The sequence below is a fragment of the Delphinapterus leucas genome, chromosome 19, assembly GCF_059928025.1.
Source record: "Delphinapterus leucas isolate spDelLeu-1000000601 "Yukka" chromosome 19, BTC_Dleu_Yukka2, whole genome shotgun sequence".
In the NCBI taxonomy this organism is placed as follows: domain Eukaryota; kingdom Metazoa; phylum Chordata; class Mammalia; order Artiodactyla; family Monodontidae; genus Delphinapterus; species Delphinapterus leucas.
Genome location: NC_143147.1, coordinates 50,012,041 through 50,036,367, shown reverse-complemented (window position 1 = coordinate 50,036,367; position 24,327 = coordinate 50,012,041). Strand labels below are relative to the sequence as shown.

The 24,327-nt window shown below is 60.9% G+C and overlaps 1 protein-coding gene across 3 annotated transcripts in view; it reads right to left on the bottom strand.

Annotated features, from left to right (window-relative positions):
- Window positions 1–69: 69 nt before the first annotated feature.
- Window positions 70–24,327, bottom strand: part of RARA (retinoic acid receptor alpha) — a 34,886-nt gene continuing 10,628 nt past the window's right edge. Inside the window, exons 2-9 of one of the 3 annotated variants that reach the window (XM_022557698.3) lie at window positions 22,900–23,440; window positions 8,906–9,054; window positions 7,452–7,593; window positions 5,156–5,316; window positions 4,745–4,921; window positions 3,253–3,457; window positions 2,289–2,447; window positions 70–1,651 (exon numbers count right to left, since the gene is read on the bottom strand). In XM_022557698.3, the coding sequence (XP_022413406.1) occupies window positions 1,434–1,651; window positions 2,289–2,447; window positions 3,253–3,457; window positions 4,745–4,921; window positions 5,156–5,316; window positions 7,452–7,593; window positions 8,906–9,054; window positions 22,900–23,077 (1,389 nt within the window). In that variant the 5' untranslated portion in view covers window positions 23,078–23,440 and the 3' untranslated portion in view covers window positions 70–1,433. Of the gene's footprint in view, window positions 1,652–2,288; window positions 2,448–3,252; window positions 3,458–4,744; window positions 4,922–5,155; window positions 5,317–7,451; window positions 7,594–8,905; window positions 9,055–14,404; window positions 15,070–20,494; window positions 20,573–22,899; window positions 23,441–24,327 lie in introns of those variants that run through there. The other 2 variants (XM_022557696.3, XM_022557700.3) reach the window with 2 other exon arrangements.

Genomic DNA, 24,327 nt, shown 5'->3' with positions numbered 1-24,327 from the left:
CAGCTAACCCCCAGCCCCTGCCCAGACACCGAGAGAAGGCGGCGAGGCAGCGAGGCTCTGAGGCACGTGTAGAATAAATATAACTTTATTCTTTATCCAGTAGATCTCAGTGGAAAGTCCAACAGTAACAGGTGCACCAGCGGGCTCTGGGGGGATGAGACCCCAACCCCGGAGCAAGGAGGGCAGGGCAGAGCCAGCTCCCCAAACCCAGGGGTGCTGGGGTGACGGGAGGGGGCCCCCTGTAGGCCCGTCCTGCGGGGCAAGGGGGGGCACGGGGGTGGGGTAGGCCAGGGAAATGGAGGAACTCGGGCCACAAGTGTCTGCCGGCCCGTCTGTCCAGTGTGTGTGTGTGTGTGTGTGTGTGTGCGCGTGTGTGTGTGTGTGTGTGTGTGTATCTGGGAGCCCTGTGGGCGGTGCTGGTGGCTGTGAGGCTGGGGGGCAGGGGCAGCTCGGATCCCCTGGCCAGCCCCTTCACGGGGCTCGGGGGTGGGGGGGGGGCTGGAGGGCTTCAATGATGTGGGCTCTGATGGGGAGGCAGCTCTGCCAAGGACACGAGGCTGAGAAACACACGCCTTTATGTTCTGAGGCCCCCTTGCTTTGCCCCTGCCCCATCTCTTGGGGGAGCCCCCTCCTTCCAGGGGTTGCCGGGAAACTGTCCACGCCCAGTGGTTAGGCAGAGGGAGAGGGGAGGGCAGGCCTCGGAAAGTTAGTACTTCACAGTTTTAAAGAGAAAACTGAAGAGGAAAAGGCTGGGGAGGAGGGCTTGGGGGCACAGGGACTTAGAGAGAGAGGGGGCCCCTTCTGAGCCACTCCCCTCCCCCAGGACCCACCCCCCTCCAGCTCTGAATCCAGCTCCCCCCAATACACCGCACAGATTCCTTCAGTATAAATGTGCTTAAAATGAAAATTCTTATTAAAAAAATCAAAACCAAAAAAAAAAAAAAAATTAAAATAAAAACAAAACCAGCAAGAATTAATACCTGGGGGTTGGTATGGCAGGGTATGTACAGGGGGAATCCCCCACCCCGGCCCACCCCCTCTGTCACCAACCGAGGCAGGGGGGTTCCCCAACGGGGGGGCAATGGCTTGTGAGTTCTGAGGATGGGGGAGCCAGGTCCTGGCATTTGCTGGTGATGAAGATGTGGAGAGGTGGGCAGAGGGGTGTCTTGATGAACACGAGGCCCCCGGGCCCCATCCTAAGGCCCGGGACCAGGGGTCCTCACTCAGTCCTTGCCCCCGATGTCAGCCCTGACATCTGCAGGAGCGGGCAGTCCATCGCAGGCCCGGGCCTCTGTCCGAAGAATCGCCACCGCCTCCCTCCGGTCCCCCAGGGAAGGGAGGACAGGTGGGGGGCAGGGCTGGCAGGGGTCGCATGGTTGGTAGAAAGGCAGAGAAAAGCCAGGGCACGGGGCAAGGGCTGTGTCCACGGGCAGTCACGGGGAGTGCGTGGCCGGGCTGCTTCTGTTTGAGCTGGGGCTGAGGCTGGGGCTGCAGCTGCCGGGCGGGGGAGCCAGGCCGCCCCCATCCCGCCCCCCGCCCCCCGCTTGTCCGCTCAGAGTGTCCAGGCCCTCTGAGTTCTCCAACATTTCCTGGATGAGAGGTGGCATGGAGCCCGGGATCTCCATCTTCAGCGTGATGACCCGCTCAGCCCCTGCAGGAAAGGAGGGACAGAGGTCAGCATGCCCGCCCTGCTCCTCCAGCCCCACAAGCAAGTGTGGCTCCAGGAGGGAGGGTGGAGGCGGTGGGAGGGTCAATACTACCCATATCAGCTTCCACCGTGCACTGAACTCGGGGCTCAGCTCTTTGACATAAAGCAGCCCTCCTAAGCCCCCAAGGCTGAGGGGCAGCAGGGCAAAGTGGTCCCAAACTCGGGCTCTGGGGTCAGACTGCCTGGGCTTGACACTGGGCCCTTCCTATGCGCTGTGTGCTGTGGACTCTCCTACTGACATCTCGAAACAACTCTGTAAACACCATCATTATCCCCACTCCTCAGATGGGAAACTGAGGCTCCGAGCTGTTGTCTGACCTGCTCAAGGACACACACCCACACAGTCTGGCTCCAGAGCCCTTAACCACCACGCAAAGATGACACTGCCACCTTGGGGCTCACAGGCAGGGGTCACCTAGGCAGGGTGGGGTCCGGTGAGTGGGGCATCACATGGGCACAAAGACGTGGGATGTCAGCTCAGATGCAGGAGGCCTGACCCTGGACATGGTGGGTCCTGGGCCAGGTGTTGAGGCCCAGCCCCAGCAGACACATGGGGCATCTCCAGGTGTGGGAGCCTCACCCTTAGCACTGATGCTTCGCAGGTCTGTGATCTTCATCAGCATCTTGGGGAACATGTGTGGGCGGCTGGGCCTCCGTTTCCGCACATAGACCTTCAGTGCCTCAAGCAGCGGCTCCTGCAGCATGTCCACCCTGTCTGGCTGCTCCAGGTCCTGCCGGTCTGAGGAAGCAGAAATGCCGGCTTAGTAGCTGCCCTAGCCCAGCGAGGATCACAGCTGCACTCCCAGCCTTGACCACCAGAGGGCATGGCTGCCCAGACCACGGGCTGAGCTTCTCTGCTGGGGGGCGGGGGCGGTCCCCACACAAAAAGGCCCTAAGAGGCTCTCAGATGTGAGCAAAGAGGGGCTGGGGACAGGGGTTGCCCAAAGGTCCCCCTGAGAGCCAAATTCATGGAGGTGGGATCCCTGAACACAGGCAGTGCCACCTTAAGTAGAGACAGGTCTCCCACTCCTGCCCATTATTCTAGACACCAGCCTGATAAGGTAGAACTCATAATAATAAAATAATAACAGCAGCCAACATTTACTGGGTCTTACTCTGGGCACACTGTGCCTTATTTATTACCTCCTAATCCTCCCATCAACTTCATGAAGGGAAGACCATTACTGCCCCCATTTTACAGAAATAGAGGCTCAGAGAAGTTCAGCAACCTGTTGAAGGTCACACGTTTAGCCACGACTTGAACCTGGGTGGTCTGACCTTCAAGTCCTCACTCCTAAGCCCCCTACAAGGAGCACTGCCTGGAAACGGAACCAGAATCCAGGTCTCCATCACGACTCCCTTGCCGTGTGGCCGCAGACCAGACCCTGCTCCTCTGGGACTCGGTTTCCCCCTCTAACAGGGGTCTGACAAGTGTCTGACAGGTCCCCTTCTGATCTGATGATCCCTGAGCTTCTCCCCAGGGAGGCTCTGGGGGTTGTACCACCACCCTGGGCCTGGTCCCCAGACCCAGGCCCCCTGCCCACCTCCACAGATGAGGCAGATGGCACTGAGCAGCCCAGTCTCAGCATCATCCATCTCCAGGGGCAGCAGCTGGTTGGCGAAGGCGAAGACCAGGTCCGTGAGAGGGCCGAAGCCGGCATTGTGCATCTGGGTCCGGTTCAGGGTCAGCCCATCCGAGAAGGTCATCGTGTCCTGCTCGGGCGTGTACCGCGTGCAGATCCGCAGGATCTGGGTGCAGAGGGTTCTCTAGTTCAGGAACTCACATCCCCCAGCACTTCTAGCACCAGCAACCCCCGAGGACCACCTGGCAGGCAGCCAGACCAGTGCTGTCCCATAGAACCTTCTGCAATGCTGGACACGTTCTACGTGTGCACCGTGCAGTACAGTAGCCACCGGCCACAATGTGGCCGCTGGGCACTTGAAATGTGGCAAGTGCAACTGAAAAACTGAACTGAATTTAATTTTAATTAATTTAAATTTAAATAGCCACACATGACCAGTGGCCTCTATATTAGACAGCTGATCTAGCTCATCCTGTCTCCACGCAGAGAATTAAGAGGGAAACTAGAATTTCCAAGAAGGCAAAGACCACAGTGGATTTATGCCTACAGTTCCCAGGACTGGGTACACAACAAGAGCTCCATAAATGTATACTGTCTTCAACTTTCTCAAACCCTGATCCTGCCTCTTGTATCCCACCTGCCACCCCACCCCTATCAGGAAGAGCAGCCTGGTCACGTCCCACCACAACATTCTACATCTCGAACACCTTGGAGGTGGTCCAGAAGGGACAGGTGGGCTGAGCCCATCAGGGAAGACAGGGAGGACAGTCCTCCCTCCAGCCCTGGATTTGACAATCCCATCCGCCCCCATCCTGCCTCCAGTCCAGCCCACCCTCTGGCCCCACCAGATGCCCTGCAGTCCCCTGAATCCAGCTGGTCCCACACCAGCAGCCGTTTCACATGCCCCTTCTACAAACTCCTAGATGCTACCTCCTCTGGGGCGTCCTCCCTAGGATCCAGCAGTGTGGCTCTCTGTCCTTCAGGGAGGGGACAGCCCTCCCCCATCTCCAGCCAGCGCTTATCACAGTTTTGCAAGCTCTGTTTACATATCTGTTGCCTCCACCAATAGAAGACTTTCGAGAGGGGACAGTGGTGTGTTCACCTCTGTTCCTGACACCCAGTTCAAGGCCTGGCCACACAGGGTCCCAGGTGAATCTTTATTAGACTGAACAGATGGGAAGATGGGTGGTTGGAAGGAAGGTCCGATGGAAAGATGGACTGAGGGTGGATGGATGCGTGTATAGCTATACGGGTGACCCAGGGCACATCCGGGGGCTGAGTGGCTAAGTGGACAAGTGGACACATGGCGGAGAGGAAGGGTGGCTATTTGGGTGGGTGGGTATTTGGACAGGTCGATTCCAGATGGACGTTTAGGGAGGTGGTTATTGGAGTGGCAGGACATCCTCCAAGGACACGGGGGTAGTGCCCAGGTGGGCAGGGTGCAGACCCTCACCAGGATGTCCAGGCAGGCAGCCTTGAGAAGGGTGATCTGGTCCGCAATGGTGAGGGTGGTGAAGCCGGGCAGCTGCTTGGCGAACTCCACAGTCTTAATGATGCACTTGGTGGAGAGTTCACTGAACTTGTCCCAGAGGTCAATGTCCAGAGAGACACGCTGTTCTGAGCTGTTGTTCTGGGAGGACGGGGGAGAGTGAGGGCCTTCCCCTCATGGCACCCTTCTCAGCCTGGCTCCACCAGCCCCCGCAGACCTGCCCTCTACTGCCTTCACTTCCTGAGAGCTCCTTGATGGGAGGCAGCGGGGAGGAAGGGGAGGCGGGGTGGGGGTGGCGGGGACGCGGCGGTGGCCCAGGCAGGGGTGCGGAGGGGCAGGCCTGGCAGAAGAAGGGGTGCCCCCGGGGGGCCGTACCGTAGTGTATTTGCCCAGCTGGCAGAGGGCGGGGAAGGTCTCCTGATGCGCTTTGCGCACCTTCTCGATGAGCTCCCCCACCTCCGGCGTCAGCGTGTAGCTCTCGGAGCACTCGGGCTTGGGCGCCTCCTTCTTCTTCTTGTTTCGGTCGTTCCTCACGGCTGTGGAGGGGCCAGGCCGCGCGGTTAGAGAGCAAGTGCGGCCGGCGGTTCGTCCCCAAGCCCGTCCATCCCCAGCCCGAGCTCCTCCCACCAGACCGAGAGCAGCGGCTGCGAAGGAGGCCACCCGGCGGGGGCGCGCACATGAATGCGTACACACGCGAGCGCACAGGCAGGCGGGACGGCAACACACGGTGCCCCACCCGCCCCCCGCCATGCCCACCCGGCCCACACACCGAGGCCTGCCCCAGGGCCCCGTGACCACCGCACGCACGCCTGCTCTCCCACTTATCTACTCCAGCTCACACTCCGGGTGCGCACGCGCGGGGGTCCAGGGCTGAAGGCACGTGTGCCGAGTGTCCCACGTCTGGGCTCGGCCTCCCTGCCTCCCGCTCCCCCTGCCTCCAGGGAGGACCGGCTCCTGCCTCCACCATCCCCCAGCCCTCCGGGCAGCCGTCTCCCTGGGGTCCCGGGGATGGGCTCGGAGAGCTCTTTGGGCGGCCAGGCGAAGAGTAGGGCTCCCCAGCCTGAGAGTGGGGGGCCCGGGTGGGAGAATCTCTCGGCCCATTAGCCGGGGGAGCTGACAAATCACCGGGGGCGCTGAGCCGCACACACCGCTCGGCTTTAAAGAAGCGGTGGGGTCGTTACCAGCCGATTATCCCAGACACACAATCACTCACAGGACCAGTGCCGGCGGCTGCTGACGCTGGAGGAAGAGAGGGTGGGGGTGGGGGGCCCGGGGAGGGGCAGCGGTGGGGGGGGGCCGGCATAATTTGGAGATCACTCATGTCGATTCTGCAAATTCAATAAAGTGCAAGGGAGAGAAGGGAGAGGGAGAGAGAGAGTGGGGGGATAATTTGGGAAGAGAAAATTGCAGCTGTGACAAGACGTTTATCATTCGGAAGCTTTAATTCTATTGAAATGGCAGCTGCTCAGCTCCGGGGCACAGAGCAGCCAGAGAGGAGAAGGAGGGAGGGAAAGGGGGAGTTGGTGGTGGAAGAGAGAGGGGGTCCCCACCCTGGCCCTTCTGTGATGAAAAGCTCTGGGAGCGGAAGGTGGCAGAAGCAGAGGGAGAAGGAGGTTCCGGGCCCTGCAGGGAAGGGTCCCAGGCCTGTGGGTCCCAAGCTGTCACCCGCTCTGCAGCGCACAGCAGCCACTTCCTGGGCTCCGGACAACGCAGCCCCTTCCTCCTGAGGCAGGAGGTGGCCGGGTGCTGCAGGATCCCTCTGCTCCTGTCTGGGGCTGCTCGTGTCCCCCCCTCGTCCCCTCCCAGCTTCCTTCTTCCACTGCCCTGCCCACAAAGGGCTAGAGGGTCCTGCAGCCCCCTCCCCCACCCCATCCCCCATGGCTCAGGCACCATGGCAACGGCCACGCAGACAAGGAGGCGTCTGTCAGCGTCATTTATCTCTGACATCATCAATCACCGGTCACCACGGCAACACCCATGATTTCAACACAAGAGGGTCTCCCTGTCCAGCCCTCCCTCTCTCCCTCCATCGGGCCTCAGCTGAGCCCAAACTGGAAGCCCCCGTTCCTCTGGGATCGGAGAAGTCCCAATTCTCTCTTCCAACTCCCAGTCCCAGGTTCCACCAGACAAAGGCTCTAAGATCCCTATGCCTGCAGCACCTCCCCCGCCCCCCCCACACACAAGAAATACCCAGCAGCACCCCTGTCCTGAGATGCACAATCCGGAGGGACTCGGGGAGGCCTCTGAGCCCCACCCCAAAGCCACGCAGGGACTGGAAGCACGGCAGCGGGCGCAAACACATGCATGCACGTGAACAAGCACACACAGCCCGCCTCACTCGAACAGGAAGGGCTGTCCGCACATGGACACACAACTCGCGAGACAGACAGACAGGGCCCTGCAGCTACAGGTGAACCGTCCTCAAGCACCAGCCTGTACACCACGTCACGAGCACGGCCGTTCACATCTACACACACGCACATGGCCCTGATCGCCCAGCTTTAGGGGCCAGGCACTCACACTCCCTGGACATGCCCCTGACCGCCCAGCTTTAGGGCCACGGCACTCACACTCCCTGGACATGCCCCTGATCGCCCAGCTTTAGGGCCACGGCACTCACACTCCCTGGACATGCCCCTGACCGCCCAGCTTTAGGGCCCACGGCACTCACACTCCCTGGACATGCCCACTTCGAAGCACTTCTGCAGCCGGCAGTACTGGCAGCGGTTCCGGGTCACCTTGTTGATGATGCAGTTCTTGTCCCGATGACACGTGTACACCATGTTCTTCTGGATGCTGCGGCGGAAGAAGCCCTGGGTATGGAGGGCAGGGAGTCAGGTCAGCCACACCCTCAGTAGGAAGAGCGCTGGCCTGTGGCCTCAGCCGTGGGGGCAGAGGGCCAGGTGGCTGCTGCCCCCAAGGGCTTTGGACATCAACTACCTGAGTAGGCCAGATAAGGCAGAGAGAAGGGTCCACCTACAAGGATACCCCGAGAAGAATCCCAGTACCTGCTGCCTCAACACTGCAGGTGGGCAGAGGGCTTCCCCCAACCCACACGCATAGACCCAGCTTCCTCTCTCCTGGGGAAAAGGACCTCGGGCTGCTGGTGAGTCAAGTAAAGGGGCAGATGGGGCTAGATGAGAGAGAGGCAGAGCTCTGGAACCCACAGCCCTGGGCTCAGAGCACAAGAAGAGAAGGCAAGCAGGAGGGGCCACACAGACACACACACAGGCTGGCCAGACAGGTGGAGAGCGCGCTCAGGAGCAGGGCAGCAAAACACGCATTCGCTAACCAGGCAGATGCGCACAGACTGATCACAGGTAGACCAGGCTGGTCAGGGGCTGCCCACACGGGCTAACAGAGAGACTGACAGACAGGCTAAGGCAGACCAAGAACAACCAGACAGGACAGGCAGACAAAGAGTCCAAGGCCTGGTGCTTTGCGCTTATCTCTGCCCCACACTGAGGGGCAGCCCAGGGCCCCAAGCCTCAAAGCTGCGCAGCTTCTGAGCTCCAATCTCTGGTGAAGAAACAGGTACAGAGGCTCAAGCCCTGGGGAGGGAAGGAGGAGAGGCCATGCCCACAGCTGCTGGGAAGGTGGCAGCCACATCTGCACCCTGGAGCCAAACATGGGCACGTGGAAATCCAGCCAGACTCTGGGAAGCCCACATCCTGGGCACCTGAAGGAGAGGCCCAGGCAAGGCGCCTGCTCCTAACGGCCTCCTGCCAGGCTGCCATGGCGAGGTTCAGGCAGGGCCACAGAGGGCAGGCCTCCTGGGTCCCCAGCCAAGAGCCAGTCGGCAGCTAGCTCACCATGGCAACCCGGGCATCGGTAGCAGAGCGGGTGTACACCCTGCCAGCTGGAGGATGGAGATGACGGGGAAAAGAGCTGAGACAGGAGGGGGACCTCTGGTTTGGGGGACCCCTGCTCATCTACGGGGAAGGAGGTTCTGCTGAAGGCTTCCCCTCCTCCAAGGCTGCTGCCACCTCCCGCACAGAAGTAAGACCAGCAGCTTCAGGGACACCCACTACCACCACCACCACTGGCACAGTCCCAGCCCTCGGCAGTGGGAACATCCTATTTATCTAATCAGGGATGTCCTTCCCAATGACCCCCTCAACTCACCTTGCAGCCCTCACAAGCGCTGACCCCATAGTGGTAGCCTGAGGATTTGTCTTGACAGACAAAGCAAGGCTTGTAGATGCGGGGGAGAGGGGGTGGCGAGGGGGGGCTGGGCACTATCTCTTCGGAACTGCTGCTCTGGGTCTCAATGGCTAGAGAGACAAGAGGAGAAGGGCGGTTAGAGAGAGACCCAGGTCACCATCCTTAATACAGTGCCCACCCTGCCTCCTGATCTCTCCCAGGAGCCTCTCCCAGCCACTCCACTGCTGCCAGGAGTCAAACTCTGGGGAAGGGACACAGTCTCAGGAAACCTGGGACTTCCCAGCCCGACTGGGGAAATGAGGCTGCCGATGAAGCTCCAGCACCCCCTCAGTCCTGCCTACCTCCGCAGGACCCCACCTTCAAAACCAGAAGGAGCAGATAATAAACCATCAGATTTGTACGCGGATGTGGCAGTACTTGGCGCTTGGGCGTGGGTGTCAGCCTGGTTCCACAGCCCTGGACCCTGGGCAGCCCGGCCCCATCTCCCCTACGTTAGGAAGGAGTTAAGGCCTGATGAGGAGGGAGGGAAGAGGACACAAGCTGGGGACAGAGGAAACTGGGGTCAACAGGATATTCAAAGCCGGCCACTCCCCCACCCCCTCTGCTTCCGCTCCCCCCTCCATCCCCTCTGCCTGCAGCCACAGCCCCTCCTCCACCCAAACAATCCCCTGGCCAGGGACCCAAAGCAGGGTGTGCACAGTCACAAATGCTGGGGCACAGCAGGTGGGGACTCCCTGAGATAAGCAGGGGGACCCCCTGGAGACAGGGAGAAGAGTCCCTATGGGTCCCGGAAGCCCATTGCTCTGGGTGCCCCCTGTCTGGGGGGAAAAGCATGACAAAGGGGGTCTGTTCCCATCAATGCTCTGTCTGTCTGACCTCCATACGATACTATGTCCTGTGTCCCGGTTACTATACCCCTCCCCTCCTGTTATTCAGCTCTAAGAGGGCAGCCAGGAGGGTGACCTAGCCAGCAAGGGCAGCTCCCCCTACAAATCCTTCCCAGTGCCTGGCCCCATGCCCATCACCCCAGGCAGAACAGGGCTGGGTTGCATGGGGGCTGTCTGTGCCCGAAGCCAGGGCAGCTGGGGGTGTACTGTCCTGGATGAGAACTGTGACCCAGTCAACCCCAGATTCCCAAGCGGCCACCCAGCACCCTCCTGAGGCTTTGCTAAGTCCACGTGCCCAGGGCCAAGGAGGGGCAAGGATGTCTCCCTGAGGAGATAGATCCCTGCTTCCTCCCACACCCCAGAATCCTATCTAGTCTCACCCCAAACTCCAGCACACGAGGTTCTGGAATTCAAAGGGGCCCAGAGTTCCTGCCCAAGCACCTCATGGCACCTCATGGCTCATGTGGCCCCGAAGCCCAGGCACAGAGAAAAGAAGCACGTGGATGGGGGTGGGGAGCGGTGGGGGGCTGGCTAGCTGCATGCTACTACCCTCCCCCTTTACCTGCAAACTCAACTAGGGACTGCCAGGCGGTTGATGACAGGGAGCCAGGCCAACAACCTTGGCAGGGCTTCCCCGGCTCTTAGCTGGGCCTGGGCACCACTTCCCTGGTCAGCCCGGCCGACCAGCACTGCTGTGGCCCCACGTCCCTGTCCCTGCCCAGAGGGCAGCCTGGAGCAAAGGATCAGTGGCTGCCGACACCAGCCCCGCACCCAGCCAGACTCTTCGCTGACCTCCCCCACCCTCTGCTCCTCACCCCAAATCGAACCGTCCTGGCCTGGTTTTCCCCACCTCACTCTCCCAGAGGCCAGACAAGCAAATCAGACAGGCGAGAGGTCTGAGAACAGCTGCTGGGGGGGGGGGGCGGGGTTGGGGGGCCTGGGTGAGGCCAGGAGGCAGAGGGGTGAGCGACAAAGGAGCCCTTTGTTGTGCTAACTTTTTCCAAGACGTAAAAGGAGTCACAATAGACAATCCAGACTGGTGGGGGGTGGGGGGTGTCAAGGACAAGGGGGTGTGGGGAGGGACCATGGCCTAGAATCCCAGTCAGAGTTCTGACCAGAGAGGAAGAGGCTCCGACCTCCCTCCCCCTCCCTCTCTCCCTCCCCATCCAGTCTTTGCCCTGGACCCACCTCCCCCAAGGCCCGACCTCTAAAATGGACCAGAGGAGAGGGGGAGAAAGGACAGAGGGAGCTTTGGGGTACGGAGTGGGGTTGAGGGGAGGGGGCCGTGGGGAGACACAGGGGGTACCCAGATGAGGGACAGGCAGCTTAAGACCAGGGACTGACTGGGGAGGCAAAGGTCTGTAGAAATTTGGAGCTGAGGCAAAGTCCAGAGGCTGTTTATGAAACTGGAAGAATGTGCTTTTTAAATTGCGCTTTTTGGCAGGATGGGGGAGATGACCGAAGGTGAGGGTACACAGTTTGGGCTCATTGAGGCCTCCCTGCGGCCCGCCCCACAGCAGCTGGCTGCCTCTGAGGCTATCACACTGGTCTGCACGCCCCACGCCCAGCACATCCCCACCTGTCACCCAGGTAACAGCTCTGAGGTTTCCCACTGTGCCCTTTGAACCCAGAGCCCCGGCTCAGTCCCCACCTCCCGGGCCACCAGCCAGCAGCCAAGGGGAGCAGGGGCACTCTAGGACGCTCCCAGCCTCTGCAAGAGTCAGGACGCAGCCTTAACTCTGCACACCCAGCGGGGGAAGGACTGCCACGGCCTGGCCCCTTCCCGCTCACCTCCCTCCCCAGAGGCCCCAGTCCACAAATCTCTCCTCTTCCTGCAGAAGGACGAGGCGGGAGAAGCACCACACCTTCTCAGCTCAAAAGTTCCAGCGCCCAGCGAACGGATGGCACCGGCCCAGGGAGCCAGGCGTCCCCTCCCGCCCGCGCTGCCAGGCTGCCCCTCCCCCGCCCCCGCTCGGCTCCTGGTGGGCAGAACGCTCCGGAGTCCCCGCGCCCCAGAGCCGCTCGCAGGCCCGCACAAGGGGCCGGTTTCCTGGAGGAGATCTGCAGGAAATCAGTCGGGCCCCCGGCCAGCGGCTCCCCTCCCAATCCTGCTGGCGCCCGCTCCTCCGCAGCTCCGCTGGCAGCCCGCGGGGAGGGGCGGGGAGGGGGCGCACGGCGCTGGGCCCCGCCCTTCCTCCACCCCAGAGGAGGGTGGGGGTGACTCTGGGTGTAGCGCGGCGGCGGCGGCGGCGGCGGCAGAAGGCCCCTACCCAGCGGCCGCGGATAAGCATCTCCCCCCCTCCCCCCACTACGGGCATCCACGTGCTTCACATTCTTGGACGTCTGGGAGCGGGCGGAGGCGTGAGCCGCGAGATTGGTGGGGGACAGATGGAGAGCCACATCCTGTGTACCCCTTGTCCTCTGGCGCCCCAAAACGGGGATTCTGGGGGAGGGAGGCAAGGTCCCCGGGGCCCTGCAGGATCGCGAAGGTCTTCTCCCCCAGCCCACGTGCAGCCTCTTCCCACCTCTGGTGGAGGTGGCAGCAGCCAGTGGAGAACTCGGCGTGAGGGGGCAGGAGGGCTCCTGTCACCAGAGGACCTACACACACCCAGGGGTTCGGTCATGAGCCCGTGTACTCCAGACACACTCAAGTCACCACCCCCAGCCTCCAGGCCCTCCCAGCCTGTACCCCACCACAACCCTCCCAGCCACTTTCCCGGCCCACTAAGCCTTGGGGGCTGAGCCCACTGCCACAGATCCGACACTCCCACCACGGGAACCGGGGAGCCGGGGCCTCTGGCTCCACGCTGCCCCACACACGGTGCGGGGGAACAGGCCTCCACTTCCCCCATTGCCCGCGGGCCTCCAGGCTTCCCCCTACCTCGCCTGGCCAGTTTGGGGCCAGAAAGAGCTGAGCTGCCCCCAAGGGCTGGAGCCCAAGGCCTCGGATCCCATCTCCTCCCCAGTCCTCTGGCAAAAGTGGCCAAGGCTGTGGAGAGAGTGCCCATGGCAGCCATGCCCCAAGTATCCCACTTAGCAGGGGACACCTTCCTCCAGTTCTGGAAGGATGGGAAGAAGGGTCCCAGTGTGTGTCACACCTCTCGCCTGTCCGTTTTTTTTTTTTTCCTAAAGTGCACCCACGCGCACCCCGCCCTCCCTCCCACGGTCTGCAGCCTGCAGCCTCCCAGGCAATCTGCCCCAGAGGCAAAGGTCAGGGGGCGGGACAATAAAGGCTGGGGGTGAGGTGGCTCTGAAAGGGGCAGAGATGGGCGTCTCTGCACCTCAGGTCTCTCTTCCTAGAGCAAAGGCATTGCGGGTTGCCCTTCAACCTACTGCAATCTGCCAGGCCCCCAGAGACCCACTCTACCCCTCCTCCCTGGCAGGCAAAAGAGAGGCAGCCAGGCCGGGAGGGTGGGAGAAGCCCCCCAGGGAAGAGTTGAGCCCAGAGCAGGGGAGAGGACAGAACCAGAGCCAAGTAACAATAACCCCCTAAGCACCGCTCTCCCCCACCAGGTACACTACCTCACAGCTGGGTATAAACATGCCCAGGTGTGCACCCCAGGCACGCACAGCTCCCGCCCGCGTACAGAGCCTCTCCCTTCCAGGGAAGCCTGAACCCAGCCAGAGGACGGCGAGGAGAGGAGGTGCCAGGACTCCAGGGTTCTCATCAACAGCGGCCCTCTTAAGAAGGGACAGCCCAGTGCCTGCCCCATCCCCACGTGAAAACACGGTAACAAAAGGACACGGCTGAGTTGGGAGGGGATGCAGCCCTCATTTCCAGAGTAGCCCCAGACCCACAAAAAAATCAAACTCATCCTCCAGAGAACAAACCGTATTAGGATTATGGGGAGGGGGATTCTTCCCACCAGAGTAGCTTCTCCCCTCCTTTCCTGGCATAGAAGCTTGTGCCAGCCAAGTGTCTAGGGCCAGGACAACCCTCAGATGGACAGGTGCCCTTCCCCAAGGTGTAAGGGTCGGTTAGGCTGGCCGACGGGTATCTGACGGAGTTGCCCCTTCCTGCCACACCCCACTGCCAACACCAAAGAAATGGAGCGCTCCCCTGACACCCAAGAGCTGGGGGCAGCAGCTGTCGCCCAGGACAGGCTCTCCCCAAAGCTTTGGCAGGGGTGGGATCTGGGGAGGAGGCCCCTCCTCCTAGAAGCAGACAAGCCCACAGATAGGACCTTTACCCCACCCTTCAGGGTGGGAGAAAGGACCACTCAGCTGTGAAGCTATCGGATTGCAAGCAAGAAGAAAATAAACTGGGGACAAGGGGCTTCACTTCCCCTGCAAAAAGTGGAAGGAGAGATGAACAAACGTTTCCTGAAAGGAGGAACCCCCAAAGTTCCTCAGTCCAAATACAACAGAAATAGCGCCCAGGGTTACTCGGGGGAGTCCAATTGTCCAACAAGGGCACCCTACTTTCAGCAAGAGAGACAAGGGAAAGTGGAGGGTAGGGTAGAGACAAGACCCTCACTACGCCCCCAGGCCTGCATCTCCTGGTGGAGCGGAAGCCCTACAGCCCACCCTCACCCCCCAGCTCCCACAATAGGAGGGATAGGCCGGTACCTACAGTGGTTTGAGCCATTCCAAAGCGGAGTCCGGAGCGGGGTGGAGTAGGGACCGGGGGCAGGGAGCCCCTTCTCCGGGAGCAAACAGGCCCGGTTCTGGTTATAAAAATCCACCACCAGGAAGGGATTGGGGGTGGGGGTGAGTCCCCCCACGTCCACACTCTCGTACATCTTCCCCGCGAAGACAAGAGGTCCGGGCGGATAAGTCCTGCGCGCCGCCTCCCTCACTCAGCGGGCGGCGCCATCCGAGAGCTGCTGGGGGCGAGGGGCACGTCCCCCCCGCCCCGACTGGAGACCCGGGCCGGGGGCCGCCCTCTGCCCTTAGTCCCGCGTCCAAGTCGGCCGGGCGCTCTGCGAGTCCCAGGTGAAAAGCAGGGAAGTTGTGTGTACTGGGGGCGGGGGGACTGGGGGGGGGTCCTTCGGCTGACCCCGGGAACGCCCGGCCGAGGCCCGGGAACTCGGCGTCTTCACCTCGAGGGGGCTCCCGTCGCGACTCTCATAGTGTCCGAGGCAGCGTCCCGCGGCTCCCCGAGTGCGCCGGCCGGGGGCGAGGAGTCACCGAGCACTTCCTCCTCCCAGCCGGGGCTCCCGGGCTTCTCCGGGGCGAGGATTCCGGGTGGGGTGGGGACCGCGCGGCTCCGCCTCCGCCTCCACCAGGCAAGGGGCGGCCGCCCTGCGCTCGGTCTCCGGCGGTGCGCGCCGCGGGCCCCCAGCCCCGGCCTACGCGCCCCCTCCCCTGCAGTCCCACCCCCTTTCCTCCGCCCCGTCCCGTCCAGGCACCGCCCCTGCCTTAACCCTTTCCCGGCGGGTCCGGCAGCAGCGGGCGCCAAACCGGGAACTGAGAGGGAGAGGCGGGCCATGGAAGGCAAGTGGCGGGGAGCCCGGGCAGGAGGAGGAGAGAAGAAGGGACGGAAGGGGTAAAAGGCTCGAGAGGAGGAGTGCACGGAGTACTGACGGAGGCTGGGTACCGGGAGAGGAGGGGGCTGCGCCAGGACGGAAGAGGGGCGGGCGTCTCCCCCGTCCCAGTTCCGGCTCCCAGCCTCCCCCGTGCTTTGGTCAGTCCCCGACCCCGCGATGCCAAGGCGAGGGAGGTGGTGGGCGGGAGGAGGGGGATGGTCCCGCTGTCCTCCCCCAACACACACCCCCCACCCAGCCCGGGCCTCATTTGCCTAATGCAATGCGGCTGAACTCTCTCTGAACTCGCCTGGCGGCGCCTCACCTCCGGGTGACCCACCCACCGCTGCCCGTGACATCACCCGCTCGCCAGCCTGCCCGCGGGGCTCACCCGCCAGCCCCCTGCCTGGTCGGGCCGCTCCCCCGGAGACGCGGAGAGTGGCGGCAGGAGGCGAAGGTCTGGGGTGCGTGTGGCCAAGTGTTAGCGCCGTGCCGGGTATCCCGGGTATGACATTGTGCAGCTCGGGCACCGCGTGGGAATGAGACACCCGGCTTGTGTCATTGTCTGTGACATCATGTGTGACTGCGGCCGCCCGCCCGCCGGAACCCGATGCGGCAGCTCGGGTGCTTTGGCACAAACGCGTGCAGAGGGGGCTCTCCCCGCAACGCCCGGCGTGCTTCAGTCGAGCAAAACCCCGCCCAGGGTGTCTCCCACAGGCGGAACCAGCATGGGCCCCCCACCGCACCGTCTAGCCCTGGAGAGAGAAAAGGAGGGGCTGGTGCCTTTCAGCTGACCACTTCCTCCCGGAAGCCCTCGGGATGCCGGTTTCACTGGAAGAAAGACCTGGGTTGGGTAGGTGCAGGAAGGCGCGGGGCGGGGGGGGGGGATGCCCCAGGAGAAGAGAGTATCTTATTGCTCCCTGTGACCCTGCAGCAGAGCTCCCTCATTTGATAGGAATTTACGTGCTTCCCGAGGATAGAACCTTCTAAAAGCCAGGTTTCTAACATATGTGATCATTTAATCCTCACAGCAACTCTTAAGAGATAAGTGGTATTATTCCTATTTTACAAATAAAGAAACTAAGGTCTTAGCAAGGTTAGGTGGGTTGTCCAAGATCACACTGCTATTAAAGAGTGAGGATTTGAACTTTCTGCCATCAAAGCCCATATTCCCACCACGCCAGGCCGATTCAAGGAAAACTATTTTCTGAGCACCTCCCAGGTGGATACCCTGGGGAGCCTGCCTTTGCAGACCTTATGGTGCAACAGCCATTTAGCAAATAATCACAAATATATATATTTATGTTTATTACTGCATATTATAAATAATTGCAAACTGAGATAATTGGTATTATGACACAAGTAAGCACATAAAGTATGCTTTGAAAGAGAATTAATGTAGGCACCTAATTTAGGTTGGAAGGTCAAAGCAGAGACCTAAAGAAAGAGTAGAAGTTTAGAAGTTAGGTAAAGAGTAGGAAGGAGTGGAATCCCAGTAAAAGAGCCTGTGCAAGGGTCCTGGGGTTACAGACGTTGGTGAGTTCATTCAAGGAACTAACAGAGGACATAACATAAAATTCAAAAGAAAAAGGAGCAGAGGACCAGGCTGGAGAGGTGGGCTGAGGCCAGACCAGGTGAGCTTGCTGGATTTTATCTCAAATGCAGGGAGAAACCACAAAAAGGTTCCAAGCAAAGGAGAGGCAAGATCTGATTTACAGTGTTATAAATCAGATTTAACCATGTGAAGCTGTATGAAGAATGGATGGTAGGAGGGCAAGAGAGACCAGTTAGAACAGTCCAGGCAGCACACAATAGTAGCACAGCCCAAGAAACTGGCAGTGATGATAGAGGCAAGTCATCAATGTGGCGGGGGGTGGGGGGCGGATAGGGGGTAGTGTGGGAAAGGAGGTAGCAAAGAGGACTCTGGTGTGTGGCTTGTGCTACAGCAAAGTTTCCAAGAGTGCAAAGTAGAAAAGTCTACTGGGCAGGTGGACGGGTGGGTGTTGGGCTCCAAAGTGAGGTCTCACCTAAGTGAGGTCTGGGCTGCAGATGGAACGCTGGGTGCAAGCCTTGGCTGTGGATGAGATTGCTGGGGAGGAGGGCAGACTGCTTCCACAGCCCTTGGTATCTCCTCCCAAACGACGTAGATCCTGGGCACCAGTTATGTGCTAGGCCTTGTGTTCACAGCTTCAAGGTACTAAGGGATCTGGGACTGTCCCTGCCATCAAAGACCTGGTGATCAGTAAGAGATCTCCCAAATGATACAGCTCACTGCAGGTACCAGGTGGAGAGAGTCACTTCATGGTAGAGAGATGAGTGTTGTTAAGAGAAAAAATAAGGACCTGCGGGCATTCAAAGGAGGGAGTGCGTGAGCAAGGAAGCGGGAACATGTGAAGGTTTCTGGGAAGAGGCGGTATTCGAGATATTCCTTGAAAGATGGATAGGATTTCCGGAGCTAGAGAAGTGGAGAAGTCGGGGTGAGATGCCTGTTCCGGGCAACAGCAAGGTCATGGGGCAGGTCAGAGCAGAACACAGTGTCCTGGGGCAATGGGAGAAGAGGGAAAAAGGAAGGTTCTGGCCGCCTGGGGGGGGGGCAGCGGGGATGTGGGGAGGACCGAGTGGCTGGCCTGGGGCCCCGTCCTCCTCTGCCGTGTCCCCCACAACTCCTCCAGGACTGTGTGCTTAGCAGGCCCTCAGCAGGTATGGGCAGAACTGAAGTGGCCTCCGCTTGTGCCAGGCAGGGGTCCCTCCAGTCCCCAACCCCATCTGGAGGGGATAACAAACAGGAAATCATGAGACCCGGGGCCAGACGGACATCAGGTCCCAGTACAGGGTAGCCATCCCCCAAGACAATGCCCGGCTCCACCCAACCCTCGTCATCACTGCTTTTGCAGGGTACTTGAAGCTCACCCAGGCCCTCACCAGCAAGCAGGTCACCGTGGCCTCATAGCAACTTGCCCAGCAAGCAACGAATTAGGAGTCTTGCTTTAAAGAGGAGGAAACAGACTCAGACTCGAGAGAGGTTGAGTGATCTGCCCAAGGCTGCGCAGGAAGAGCTGTCCTTTAAGACTTCTGCCAAGGGGGCCTTGGGCCGTGGGCTGAGGTTCCCAGCAACTCAGAAGTCAAAATGGGGAGGGGAGGACCTCTATTTCTGATCTAGTCGGGGCAGAGGGCCTCCAGTCTACCCTGGGAGGTCCAGCTCCATGGGCTGTGCCCCACCATTGAAAACGGAGAGAAGGAGGGCGTTGTAGGCACCGCCCCAAAGTGATTTGGAGAAGGGAAACACTTCCTCTTTCCACAGACACTACCCCTCAAAGGGTAGTCAGGGCCTGCACTGGCACATCCCCATGGGCACAGGGCCCTTGGCACGGGCGGACACAGTGTCTCAGGTCTTGGCCAGCCTAAGAGGACAGGCTTCCTTCCCTGAGTCCCCTCCCCCTGCCCATGCTGGGATCCTGCCCTGAGGGGGCCTGTGCACTATCAATGCTTGGAGATAAAAGGTGAGGGGGCCGCATTTTCATTCAAAACCCTGTTCAACAGTCTTTTGGCTGACTCTGCATTTTGGACCCTAGGCAGGGCACTGCTAGCAGTCCCCCCTCTCCCTGGGCTGTCCCTCCTATTGTCCAGGGAAAGAGTGGGCAGAAGCGGGGGGGAGGGACGATACAGACTGAAAAGGGGAGTGGCAGAGGAGAGGGAAAGGAGAAGGGCTCACCCCCTCCAGTCTCTCCAGGCTCCCCCAGACCCCAGGGCCACACAGCAAATGTGTGGATGGAAAGGAAAAGTCTGGACCCAGTCTTTCGGGGCTCCCATCCCCAGCTCCTCTACAGATAGCTTCCAACCTCCCTGCCCCCACTCCACAAATGGAAACAAAATAAGAACGGTAGCTTTTACACTCTGTTCCTACAGTGTCTGCCTGGATGGAGATGGAGGGAGGGTGCCCGTTGAGCTCTGCAAACTCTCCGGGCTGCAGTGGGCTGATCTGGGGGCGGGGATGGGTGTGAACAGATTGTATCCGCAGCTTCCAGGACAGGATGGAGATCTGGCCCAGGCCTCTTATCAGTCTTTCCCTCCAGCCTTCAGGATCAAAAACAGAAAAGGGGGCGTGGCTAGGGGGGGAGGCCTTCCCCTACGCCCCCTACTGGGTGAAAGCAGAAGGTCCTGAGGCAGAAGCGGGGCTTCAGCCATGGGAGAGGGGGTTTTACCATGGCCCTGAGCTCCCCGCACCCAGGAGGGCTCCCCACAATACCCTCCCGCAGCTGCCTATCTGGATGGTAGAAAACAGCCCAGCTGTAAGGTCACTTAGCTCAGCCACTTAACCACCGGTGCTGTTTCCTCATGTGTAAATGGAGATAATGTCCCTCTCCCAGGATTGTCGGGATTAAGATTTGTAAAACAGAGATAAAGTCCCAGGCACACAGTAGGTGCTCCACAGATGTTAGCCTCCCGTCCTCTCCAGCCCCCACCCAGAAAGGGCCACGGTCCCTTTCCACTGTCGTAACACAGGGTACCACGGCAAGGAGACAGCGATGATCACATGCAAGGTGAAGAGCAGAGTGTGCGTTACAGCAAAGATCTCGCCTAATCTCAGCCCTCTGAGGGAGGTTCTGGTCAGATCCCTGGGTTACAGACGAGGACACATACTCAGAGAGGTTATCACATCTAGTAAGTGGCAAAGCCAGAACTCGCTACACAGCGTACTCCACCTCCCCTCCCACCACCCCCGCTCCCCGACACCGTGGAATTCCCAGGGGAGCAACAAAAAAGGCAGGTTCATTTCCTCTCCAGCCTAGACTAGCGATAAGAAATAAAGACCCTTCCCTCCCCAAACACACAACACAATCACAGACACCTCCCCCTTACACCCTCTGTGCCCTAAGTCACCGCCCCCTCCAGCACACAAACTGACACCCCTTCCGGGCTCTGGGTCTGATTCTCCTCATACGCACTCTGACCCTCTCACCCAATACACGTAAGCCATCGACCCCCTCCCCAACACACACCCAACCTTGACCTCCCCACCCCTAAAACACACCCAACCCTGACCCTCCCCCCAAGGCACACTGAATCCCAACCCTCCACAGTAAATACCAGTCCTCAGAGACCACGCCCCAGGGGCTGGTTTAGAGGGGGGATCCTGTCCCATCTCTGGAGCTTGCCCCTCCGGCTCCCTGGGAGACGACAGCAGAAAAGATACCCACCTGTCCCCAGTGACCTGGAGAACAGTTCTGTCCTTCCACAGGCCCCCGGGTCTTTGAAGGGTACACCCAAGGTCCAGCCTCCTCCTGACCTGGGGAGAGGAATGGGAGGTGGAGGGAGGACTACCAAACACCTGTGTTGGTGGGAAGTGGGAGGAGGGAGCCTCATGTGCCAGGTTGCCTACAGAAAGGGTGGCAGAGGACCAGAGCATGTAATCGCTCCTTACAGGAGTGGGGTCCACAGATGTCCACCCCTCCTAGGAACTGCCTGACCCCCAGCACCAGCCCCCAGGTGGGGAGAGCGGGGAAGGCGAGGCTGCCTCCATGCCTGAGCTTTGATCTGTCATGCTTCGCTACCCAGTGCTGAGAGCCAGGGTCTCCAGGCCCCTCAGCCCTGCCCAAGAAGGAGGGAGATGCAGGGCTCCCTCAGGTTCCTGGCCACACCTCTGGTCCCAGAGAAGGGGAAGGTCAGGGAGAAGCTCAGAGTCTGGGGCCGTGGGTAGGAAGAGAAGTTGTTGTTTACTAGGAAGGGACAGGGCAACCCACAGGCTCACAAAGGGAGGGGGCAGGAAAGGGCATTGCCTAACCCGAAATGTGGGCACCCCACCCTGGGGGATGAAGGTTAGCAGGATGGGAAGTGGGGTACCCGGAAACCCTCCCCACCCACCTCTAAGAAAGAGGAAGAAGCTTGCAACATTCAAAGAAGGGTAAAACATTTGCTTGTCCGGCACAAGACAGGGCAAGGTCAGGGGTCAGGCCCAGCCCCATCCAACCCTCCATGAGCCAGGCCCCAGGTGGACAGAGCGTCTGGGGCTCTGTTCCTATCACCTGGGGAAGAGCAAGCTGTCCACCGGCACCAGGCTGAGCACCCTCGATGTCGATGTCTCCCTCCCTGAAAACCCCACCCTGGCAGGAAGCAGACACTCCAGTCACTGGAGCTGGGATATGAATCCCAGTCCCCATGGACCCAGGCACTACCCCACACAGACATACCCGCTCCTTCCCCAGCAGCCCCGAACCCAGACACTGGCCTCCCCCATCACCTAGCATAGACTGAAGACCAGGCCAGAATCGGGGGGCTTCCAACTCCGACTCCCAGGTCAAAGTGCTGCTGGCTGCGCACCCCCAAGGGGGGAAACAGAAGGTGGAGGTTTGAGTAGGTGGCAGCCGCCTGCCCCCTGCCCCAGGGCACAAAGGGTAGGGACCTAAAGGAGCACAGACTTAGAGCCCCTGCTCCCAGTGGCTGGTGGGGCCTGGGAGGGAGGGGGCCACCGTGCAGCCAGAGGAGGTGAGCCAGGAAGCGGTGGTGGCAGTGGGCAGTGAGGCGCCCAGCCAGGGCCTGCCCCAGGGACAAAGAGACTCCCTGGCTCCGGGGAGAGGGCGCTGCCCCCACACTGGGAAGGGGGCACTGACCGCCCAGCCGGGCGCACAGGGCAGCGGCGCCAGGCATGTTGCCAGTGGCCACGGGAGAGGCGGTGGGTGCCCGGGGCAGGGTATTCAGTACCTGCCTGCCAGGAGAGGTGGGACACGTTTCCCAGGTCAGCAGCTGACCAGCCAGCCCGCCGTCCACGGCCCCCTTCTGCTGTTTCCACCCCCTCCTGCCCCAGGCCAGGCCCCGGCTCCCTCCCCCCCGCCAAGCCCTGGCCTGGCGCCCAGCTGGGCCCTGGGGGCCCGAGTTACTGTAAGCGTCCTGGCAGGCCCGAGGCCTGGACTCTGCCAGCTGGCCACAGCTGCCGCCACCTCCCACTACCTGGCTCGGCCAGCCAGGGAAGGTTACCGAGACCCCCACCCAGCCAACAGGCGACCCCTGTGGCAGAAGGCGGAGGCGGAGAGAAAACGCAGGCCCTGCCAAGAGCAGGCTTGCATCCACAGCCGGAGTCCAGGCTGAGCGCCCCCTCCTGGGACACTGCCCCGACCCACCAGGCTGCCTGTGGGCCCCTCCCTCTCACCCTCCCCACAAAGGGAAGCACCACCTAGCCTGGCCAAGGCGAGGGGAGGGATTCTATGCCTTCAAGCCCCTTCCCCCAGAAGCACTGGATGGGGCGGGGCGGAGGTGGGGCGCTGCTCTCAGTAGAGCTGCCATTTCCACCAAATGTCGAGAGGTTTGTTTACCCGCCTCCTGCCTCCGTGTCCAGTCCTTGGAGCTATTTATAAGGCCCTCCACGGCAGAGCACTGGGTGGGAGGGGGGGGGCGCGGCGTGAGAGGCGCCGGAGGACAGCACTGTTCAGCTCTCCCTCTGTCCCCCGCAACACCAAACACAATCACAGCCGTCAGCCTACAAGCCCCCCAAACGACGATCCCCCTTGTCTGGAGGAGCCCTCGCCACTGCCGAAGAGATGTGCCAAGAGGCCCACCTCGGCCTGCCGCCCTCCACCGCCCCTCCCACCATGCCCACCACTCCACTTACTGGCCGGGGATGGCGTGCTATAGCCGCTAACTGGAAGCTGGTGCTGGAGAGTGGTCAGAGCGCCCGGTGGGGAGAGTCCACCCAGCATGGGGGGGAAGAAGAAGGCGTAGGGGGGCACCGGGTATCCATTGAGGTGCCCGCCCCCAGGTGTTGGGCAAGAGCTGCTGTTACTGGCCATGCCAAGCAGCCACAGTCAGAAGGGCAGGCAGACAGTCTGGCCGAAGGCTCTGGCAGGCTTCAGGCCGCCTCTCCTCGGGTCATGGGGCCTGGGCCCAGAGGGGGTTTGGGTGGTCAGCCCACCCCCCCTTCTGTCCTGGAGCTGCGGTCCAAGGCTAGCAGGCTGATCTCAGCCTCCTGGAGCCCCCACTCCAGTTGGGGGCCAGGTGGGCTGGGGGACGTCCCAAGAGCCGTTCCTTTGGTCACGCACTTCTGTGAGCTGGCACTTCCCAGGAAGGTCCAGAGCTGGCCTTCAGGACGCCGGAAGGATCCCTCTCCTAGGTGGGCCCGAGCTAGGTGGCTGGGGAGGCCATGTCCTGTGATGCTGCAGAGAGAAAAAAGACAGGTGAGTGGGCACCGAGGAGCAGGCGCACGGGCATTCCCCGTGGAGCTCCCCAACCTGGGCGGCTGGAGATTTTCCCGTGGCACCCGGCTGAGCAGACAGCTGGCACCATGCCTGGCTGGCAGAGACGGCCTGGGAGTAGGGCCCAGACACTGCTGGGGGTGGCAGGACAGCAGAGCCAGGCTGGGGAGACGGGGACAGAGCCCAGAGCCGAGGAGGACCTCTCACCCACAATCCTGAGAGGAAAGGGTCCCCGGTGCCATGCCACCCCGGAAGATTCCTGCAGCAGAGGAAGGCAGCTGGCCCTCCTTCCCCCAAAGCGGGTTACCTGAGGTCAAGATGCAGAGAACGTGTGCTTGAAGGGAGGAGGGAGGGGGAGGAAAAGCCGCTTCCCTAAAGCGGTGGCACTTCTCAGAAAAATGACTCCTAAGCCAGGGGGCCCCCGCTTACACCACTTCCCCCCCAAATCCAAGCCCGAGCACCCCAGATGGGTCTGTCCCACGGGCCGGAGGGGAGGCCCGTTTACATACATACAAATAGGGAAATGGGAACCGAGGACTCCTGGGTATCACCTCCATTGCCTAACAGCATGATGGGCAGGGACTGCCCAGGGTGGAAGCCCCCTACTCCCAGGCAATGGAGGGGCAAGGGAGACTGATCTCAGAGTTCACCCACATACTCTGTCTGCAGAAGCAACCTCCCTGGAGAGGGTGGGAGGTGGGCAGAAGATGAAAGGCCAGATGCCCCTCCACCAGTGCATCCACAAATCCATACCCTGTTTGAACAGCTGGGACCCGAGGACACGCAGAGATAACACCACGGGTAGCAAGAGACAGAGATGAACCCAGAAATTCCACAACACAGTGAGA